Source organism: Eriocheir sinensis, unplaced genomic scaffold (assembly GCF_024679095.1).
Source record: "Eriocheir sinensis breed Jianghai 21 unplaced genomic scaffold, ASM2467909v1 Scaffold1597, whole genome shotgun sequence".
Lineage (NCBI taxonomy): Eukaryota > Metazoa > Arthropoda > Malacostraca > Decapoda > Varunidae > Eriocheir > Eriocheir sinensis.
In genome coordinates, this window is record NW_026110958.1 from 20,525 (window position 1) to 29,573 (window position 9,049).

Here is a 9,049-nt window from a genome sequence, read left to right on the forward strand (position 1 = left end):
AATACCCATTTCCAGCAAAGAATTGCTATGGGTCACATATTGCACGGTTTTGATCCACCACGACTAACCATACATAAAAGCATCACAATATTGAACAAATGAACAGCTCCCAGAACCATAAATTCCTTCATTCAACGCTTTCCAGTTTGGTCCGTCATCCAAAGCTTTTGTTACGGCTGGTCGCCGATATTGATTACAAAGAGGAAAGGGAAGTAAGTATCTACGACCAAACAAGAGACAAGCAACCGTTTATTCTAACCTGCTGTCATCTGGTTTTGTATGTAGTCATAAAAATCACTAAATGCTATTATTTTATTTATAGTTTAATTATGTTTTTTATAGTTTTCACAGTTGTAACTACTAAATAGAAAGGTAGATAGATAGACAGACAGATAATGAGAGAGAGAGAGAGAGAGAGAGAGAGAGAGAGAGAGAGAGAGAGAGAGAGAGAGAGAGGCAAAGTGACTAATGAATGTGAAGGTTTGATGGATGGAGTCACCTGGTATAGACGACACGGGGAGGGAAGTAAGGGGGCGAGGGAAGAAGGAGGAGGAGCAGGGGAGGAGAGAGAAGAGAGAGAGAGGAGGAGTTGTAGGTGAAAGGACGGAGGTGTCGAGAGATGATAGAAATAATGTGTCTGGAATAAGTAATCCAATAGAGAGAGAGTAAGAGAAAGAGAAAGAGAAAGAGAGAGAGAAATATTATCTATACCTCATCATTTAACTGTTCATCGTATATCTCCTAATATATGTGAAAAAAAGTGATTAATCTGTTAAATATTTATAATTCTCTGCCTCTCCCACTCCCACTCCCTCTCCTTCCCTCCCCCCTCTCTCTCTCTCTCTCTCTCTCTCTCTCTCTCTCTCTCTCTCTCTCTCTGTCTCTCTCTCTCTCTTTATTACAATTACAATATAGGAGTGCTACATAATCAATTAAGTACAGATATCACTGTAGGCCAAAGGCAGCTTCATTACAGCCGCCTATCTTAAGGCCTGCCTTGTGTCTTTTCACCCACGTCGACCTGCCATTAGCCACTGGTGCGCACACTCCTTGAAGCCTTGCAGAGTCACGCGCTCGAGGTTCTGCTGCGAGGCAAGGAGAGTGTTCCACAAGCCGACGTAGGTGTACAGGAACTGCCGCTGGTAGTGCCATGTCCTGCTGCGGGGCTGGAGCAGTTGTTCGGGGGCAGACACTACTGCCCTAGTGGTGACCAGGTTCCGGCGGCGTTGCTGGTACAGCTCTTGGAGATGAGGCTGTCTCAGTTGCTGCACCTGGAACATTACCGTCAGGCCTGCCACATCTCGCCGGTGTTGCAACGGCTGCAGTTGTGGATCCCAGGCTGTGCTGCTGCTCCTTATTAGCCGCTCCGCCCGATCCTGCACCCTGTTCAGGTGGGCGAGGTGCCTGTGTGCCGCCCCGCCCCACGCAAGGCACGCGTACTCAAGGGAGGAGCGGATTTGTGACTTATACAGCACCTCCAGCCCCCTGCCGTCGAGGAGCCACGACATTCTTCTTAGGGAAGCCAGCTTCCCTGAGGCCTCCCTGGCGAGCCGTTCTATATGTGTCCTGAAGGTCATCTTGCTGTCGTATGTGACCCCCAGGACCTCCATTTCCTCTTGTTGGCTCAACGGCTTCCCGTCGAACGTCAGGGGCAGGACCGAGTTTTCTCTCTCTCTCTCTCTCTCTCTCTCTCTCTCTCTCTCTCTCTCTCTCTCTCTCTCTCCCCTCTACTCTTTACTCTCCTACTTGTTTTCCTATTAATTATAAGGGGATAGAGAAAGGGAGATAACGGAAATTGATAAAGGAGAAGCATAGCATATTACACATCTCGCTTTATGCCCGCTTCTCCGCTCTAGTTTAGATGAGACAGGGAGCATGACAACCAAAGGCAAAATTTATAAAGGAAGAGATTTGCTCCGAAAACAGGTTTGATGACAAAAAGCAGGAAGTATAGAGATGAGATAATGCAGAACATTTGTCATGAAATTATTTGAAATTATTTGAAATTATTTCCTCAAATTATAAATTGAAAAAAAATGTTATGTATTATAAATTTGTGTTATTTTTTCGCAGAGGAGCGGAATCCCGTTTGGAAGTTAATTCGTTTTTATTTCGCGTTTAGAGTTTTCCCTAATTCGAAGATATTAGTCGGGAATAACGTATATAATTATTGTATGTGTGAATGTAACAAATTGTTGCGAGAAAGCCAGGGACATCAAATTATCTCTTGAGTCCAATATTATTGTGATCGAAATTTCAATGTATTTAGTTTATTATCCTAGTATTTGATTATATATATATATATATATATATATATATATATATATATATATATATATATATATATATATATATATATATATATATATATATATATATATATATATATATATATATATATATATATATATATATATATATATATATATATATATATATATATATATTATTATTATTATTATTATTATTATTATTATTATTATTATTATCATCCATATCATTATTATTATTATAAGTAGTAGTAGTAGTAGTAGTAGTAGTAGTAGTAGCAGTTGTAGTAGTGGTAGAAGGGGTACTAGGAGTGATAGGTGTAGTAGTAGAACTAGTTTTATCTATTTATAATATAATTATTCCTCCTTACTGTTACCATATAACTATTCACTCCTTCGAAGTGCAGTGGTTAGCGTCCCTGACTACGAATCCGCTGCCCTGTGTTTGAGTCCCGGCCTGGGCAGTCGGCGTGCATCCCACCCAGCTGTTCATCCTTCCTTTTGGGATGGTCGATAAAAGGGTGCCTGGGGAAACCTGGGGAAGGTAAACTGTGGTAACCCGGGTGTCACACTGACCCTGTGTCGGGTTAAGGGTTCTCTCACACCACAGGGTCGAAGGCCCAACGGAACGCAGATGTTATCCGCCGCCACGCGGAGCCATGGCGTATGCTCTCAACTTTACCTTTTATATTTATTATTTTTATTATCTTTTATTATTAATATTAGCATTATTGTTATTGTTACTGTTACTATTATTATTATTATTATTATTATCATTATCATTATCATTATCATTATCATTATCATTATCATTATCATGATCACTATTATCATTATTATCATTATTATTATTATAACATATTTACCGCCATTCTATTTTTTTTCTCTCGTCTCTATCTTTGCTATCCAAATGAACAAGTTAAACAGTATCCTCATTTTCTTGCTCCCCTCTGCTCGTAAACTATAGAACAACCTTTCTTTGTCTATATCCTCTCGCCTACAACTAAACGCTTTCAAAAGCTAGTTGTCCTCGTGTCCCAGAGCTGCCCCTTCTACTGCGGAAAGAAAGTCTCGGTTCTTCTCTTCCAAACTGTTTGATCGTCCTTTCTTTGCTGTTTATCATATTTTTGCTCGTATCTGCATCGTCTCCCTCCTACTCATCTACTCGTTCTCTTTTTCCTTTTACCTCTCCTCTTCCTCTTAGAGTTTTATGCCTGCTCTTCCGTGTTTTTTTATGGTTTCGTGGTTTATCCTTCTCTTTCCCCCCATCCTCCTTCTCGTCCCTCTTATCCTCCCTCTTCCAGTCCAATAAAACCCGTTTTTTTTTTCTTTTTCTCAATACCTTCGTGCCGTTTCCCCTCTTTCGTTGAAGTTCAGCTACCTGATAGAACTAACACCCATACTCGCCTTGCGGTAATAAGGGACAGCAGTACGACAGGGACCCGAGACGAAAATGTCAAGGAAAGAAATTCGACGAAAATATCGACTCATGAAGTGAAAAAGAAACGTTATGGTCATTTTGTCTTTTTGTTTATCGATTTACACACGTACACATCCTGTCCTGTTTGCAAATGCCCTTGCTAGTTTTGTTTTATTTTCTCTATCACCTATTACTTAAAACTTTTTTTCCTTTAATCATTTTCCCCTGCCACTTATTCAATTATATTGTTTTATTTATATTGTAAAAAGTAGTGTGACAGCTTTAAATGTTATTCGAACATATACTTAATTGAGTTTTATGTTAATCGGAATCGGAACTTTCTATGCAGTCAGTGATCCTTTCATTTTTTTGCCGTAGTTTGTTTTACGCTCTTTTTTCATGCCTTTTTTTTCCTGTTCTTTCTCGACGCTCTTTGACGTTTTATATATTCTACTAACGGATAGGCAGTGCCTGAGTGGTCAGCGTGTGGATGCAGCGTCTTGCAGGACCCGAGTGCGAGTCCTGCCCGCCTCTACAAGCTATCAATTTCCATTCCTCGCCGAGTGGCTGAAGATTACCCATCTGCTGTCCTTATGACCACCTCTGTATGCAGATAGTCTTTAATGGAGCTCCGTTGTCAGCATAAGCCAAGAAAGATGGCGCCATTATAAAATACTTGCCTGCGCCACTAACAGGCTGAGGGCAACCAACAGGCCATATCATAACAGCCCAACGGTGCTATAGAACAGACGTAAAAAAACACTAAATGTATTCATGTTCTTTGCCTCCAGTTTCCTTTAGTTGTTGATTTTGGTTACCGTCTGAATTTCTCTACAGATAGTTAACTTTAGAACAATTTAATCAAGTCTTTATTTATTTTTTTATATATCTTATAATCCTTGATTTGCATATTTCAATTTCATTTCCAAGAAAACTTTTTTTTCTGCGATAACAAGGATTCACATTTTTAACGTATGAGAAGTTTTCGCCTTTAATTTTCCCGTCTACTTCATCCGTTCCTTCAAGGGTCTTGGTAAAGCGAGGCATCAGTGAGTCGAGAAAGTGGTTTGTTTCATTCATCGAAGAAAAGTTTGAGAGTTTTGTCTTGGAAGGGCGGGGACGGTAGTAAATCAATCTCTCTCTCTCTCTCTCTCTCTCTCTCTCTCTCTCTCTCTCTCTCTCTCTCTCTCTCTCTCTCTCTCTCTCTCTCTCTCTCTCTCTCTCTCTCTCTCTCTCTCTCTCTCTCTCTCTCTCTCTCTCTCTCTCTCTCTCTCTCTCTCTTCTCTCTCTCTCTCTCTCTCTCTCTCTCTCTCTCTCTCTCTCTCTCTCTCTCTCTCTCTCTCTCTCTCTCTCTCTCTCTCTCTCTCTCTCTCTCTCTCTCTCTCTCTCTCTCTCTCTCTCTCTCTCTCTCTCTCTCTCTCTCTCTCTCTCTCTCTCTCTCTCTCTCTCTCTCTCTCTCTCTCTCTCTCTCTCTCTCTCTCTCTCTCTCATATTTCTCTGCACTGCCTCAAATTTTGTTACTTGTAGTTAGGTTTGTAATCATACCATTATTATTACCTATCATTATTATTATTGTCATTATTATTAGGAGTAGCAGTGGTAGTAGTAGTAGTAGTAGTAGTAGTAGTAGTAGTAGTAGTAGTCATCTGTGGTATTTTTAAACAATGGGCCCCGCAGGCATTTCCATAGTGAGTAGAATGCCATTTGGACCAGTCACCATTAATTTCGAACACAAAAGCCAATGTATTTTGAATAGTCATGGGACGGCGTGAGGGTGCATTTAAATCCCCTCCATGTAAACTGTCCACCACCCTGTTTCTATTTTCATCTTATTTTGAATCAACGCCATTCATTGATTCATTCACTTAATCACAAATTTAATCCTCATTTTTGTTGTGCGATAAATGATATACATGTTTCTTTATTTTTCCCCTATTTTCGTTTATTGAAAATTTAGCGCATTGGTATCTCATTTTTTTTGTTTTGTTTTTGTTTCTCTTGTCAACTCTATTATAACCAGGTAGGGTTGAGAACAAGTGAAAAGTGAGAAAAAAAGACAGAGGCTGAGAATAAGAGAAAAAACACAGACAGAACAGGAGAAAGAGAGAAAAAGACAAACAGAGAACAAGAGAACACAGAGACAACGAAGTAGAACAAGAGATACTATATTGAATGAGACAGAGAAGAATGTCTTAACACTTTCTTACACTCAACAAGCTGTCATTTATTGAGAGTGACTCCTAGTTAGTTCAGAGTCTTCAGTTTCTTCTAGCCCATAATATTTCCTTTTCTCTCCGTTCCGGGATATAGAAGTCATCATGGTATCTCCGCCTTGCACTCGCTTCCTAAGTCTTTCATCATACCTCAGCACCTTTCCCTTCGGGTCTCTATTCATCTTTTTCTTCAACAAATATATTTTTCTCAGTCTTCATTCATTCATACTCTGAGCCTTACCTATGATCATTCATCTCCCCCTCTTACTTCTTCTCTTCAGTCTCCTCTTGTCCTGCTCCTCCTCATCTTACTCCTACTCATCTACACTTAGCAGCCTCTCCTTCCTCCTCTTCATCTCTCCCTCTATCCACTCCCTTCACACCCAGAAAATATAACCTCAAGCTTTTTTCACCTTCACAATTGTTTTTTTCTCGCGTGTCAGCATTATCCTTTTCTTCCTCTTTACCTGACTTGGTTTTCCAGGCTTTCTCTGGCTTTTTCATCTAACTTTATCACCGCACTATCCTCCTGGGTCCTCTTACTCTTCATACCGAGGCAGCCTCCACCCATGTATTTGTTTTCTTAGGAAGTTTATTTATACCTTCTGTTTTCCTTCTCTGTTTTTTTGTTTTGTTTTTTGTATGTGTGTGTGGGGTGAGGGGGTGATTTGTGCGAGGGGTGACATGTGAGCGGGGTATTTTATATATTTTCCTGCATACTTACTCTTGGCTACCGTTGTGTGCCTGTGTTTGTCTTTTAGTTTCCCGTTTATCTGTGGTCTTAGTTTTCATTGTATGCTTGTCTATTTGCTTGACTATTTGTTCCCTGTCTGTCCGTGCTGGTCTCATTCTGTAGTTATTGCTGTTTTTTTTATTTTATTCATTTCTCTCTCTCTCTCTCTCTCTCTCTCTCTCTCTCTCTCTCTCTCTCTCTCTCTCTCTCTCTCTCTCTCTCTCTCTCTCTCTCTCTCTCTCTCTCTCTCACACGCACACACGAATTCCATTCACCAAGCTGCTCCAAGAAATAAGACGCAGAGTGACGGAGCAGACGGGAGAGCCGCGTGAGACCTGCTGGCTCCGGCAGAGGATCAGCATGGCCGTAGTCCGCGGAAACGCGGCTGCCGTCAACACGGGTCCTTATATCCCACTCCCAACGCAATACACACACGCACGCACCCACACACACATACACTTCTGTCCAAAACATAGGTTGCACGTCACATCAGTCTGCGGAAAGGCGGGGGCAGCTGCCATCACACTTTTCGTGATGCAGAAGAAATAAATACTGGTGGAGATGACACACACACACACACACACACACACACACACACACACACACACACACACACACACACACACACACACACTTCATAACACCGCCACAGTTCACGCACCAAAGCACAAAACGTTCCGACAGACACACACACACACACACACACACACACACACACACACACACACACACACACACACTTAATAACACCGCCACAGTTCACGCACAACATACATTCCCTCACAACATACCTATATACCTGCCCCTAAGACGTAAATATCTTCGTATAACCATGTCTGTCTCACCTGTGGACCAACTTCGTATCAAAGCTAGGCCTCACCTGGTACCTAGGGAGGACACCACTATTTTGCACATGTGACTCCCATACAGCTCCATTTCCCAAAGGCGCACGAGAGAGCGAGGATGGAGAGTAAGGGATTATGGATGAGAGGTCTGTGTAGCACCTGAGGGATCAAACGTTTCCCTCCCTCTACTCCACCTGTAACTTCCTCTTCCCTCTAGGTCTTCCTCATGTGTTACGTCTCCCCCTGTGGCTGAATTGTGGAGAAGGGGAAGAGGAGGAGGTTGAGTGGTGGTTTGGTAGTATTGGTGGCGGTACTTGTTATAGCAGTAGTAGTTGAGGTGGTGGTGGTGGTTGTGTGGGATCAGCAACGGTTGGGAGGTGTTTCCTGTTTGTTGCTGCTGTGAAACTTGAGGGTGCTTGTTAAAGTGAAGCGAGGTATTGTCCATCCCTTGTTGACACACACACACACACACACACACACACACACACACACACACACACACACACACACTTAGGCACATAAAAACGCATCCAATCTCATATTCCCGGCTCTTCCTACTTCCCCTCTCGCTTCCGCTCTCTCTTACTTCCTCATTCCATCGCTTCTTCCCATCCCTTCCCCTTAAATGAAGCCTCGTCCACTTACACTTTACATGACTTCTGATACTTAAAGGGGATCGTTCACACTTCTTTGTCGTTCTTGTTTTCCTTTTCAGCCAATTATGTATTTTTTTTCCTGAGACTCCATGACTTCTGATATTTGAGGGGATCGTTTGAAATTCTTTGTCTCTATTGTCTTCCCTTTCATCCTCTTGCATTTCTTTCTCAGACTCGAAAAAATATACCACCTTCGCCCCAGAAAACCTTTTTATGGGTATTTCTCGCATTCAGGTTCTGTTTCACTTTATCATTTGAAAAATTATGAAGAGGAACCACTTGTACACTCACAAACTCACTCACTCATTTCATTCATTCATTTTAAACACTTTTCCACTTCCACTCGGTCACTCAACATACTCGCATACCCTCCCGCCCTACCAACCTCTAACCCCCACAGGCGTCTAGTAAGATATATTCCTTGAATTCCCGCCACTGATTTGATTTTTTTCGGCTTTCTGTTGCTGTAACACAATCTTCTCCCTTTGAAGGCAACACGGTTTTCTTTACATGTTGCTGTGGTGTCTTTGGTGAATTCATTTGTACTTTAACATAACACCATCCTTTATTTTTTTTTTGCGTCTTAATATTATCTCCCCAAGAATTCTGTTATTAGGTATTGTTTATTTATTTTTTTTTTTTTTTGGGGGGGGGTTTCATGATGGAAGGAAATAGAAAAAATAGTAATTTAGTAATTTAGTACTGATACTGTTACTAATATATACTTATAACAGTATAATAATAATACAAATGATAATGATAGTTACAATACTCGTAAATCCCGATTCCTTAGGTTATTGCGTCCATATGGCTGTGAATATGTATTGGCTGGATGGGACAAATATCACATTATTACAGTAGTTAACAAGATAGCTGGATCGAGGTTAACAGGAACAACACAATTAGGCAGCA

The 9,049-nt window shown here is 41.2% G+C and overlaps 1 protein-coding gene across 1 annotated transcript; it reads right to left on the reverse strand.

Moving 5' to 3' along the window:
* Nucleotides 1-1,015: 1,015 nt before the first annotated feature.
* Nucleotides 1,016-1,610, reverse strand: LOC126990373 (uncharacterized; the record flags this gene model as incomplete). Its single annotated transcript, XM_050848995.1, has 1 exon — nucleotides 1,016-1,610. A coding segment is annotated over exon 1 (595 nt), but the record flags the coding sequence as incomplete, so codon positions are not given.
* Nucleotides 1,611-9,049: the final 7,439 nt, after the last annotated feature.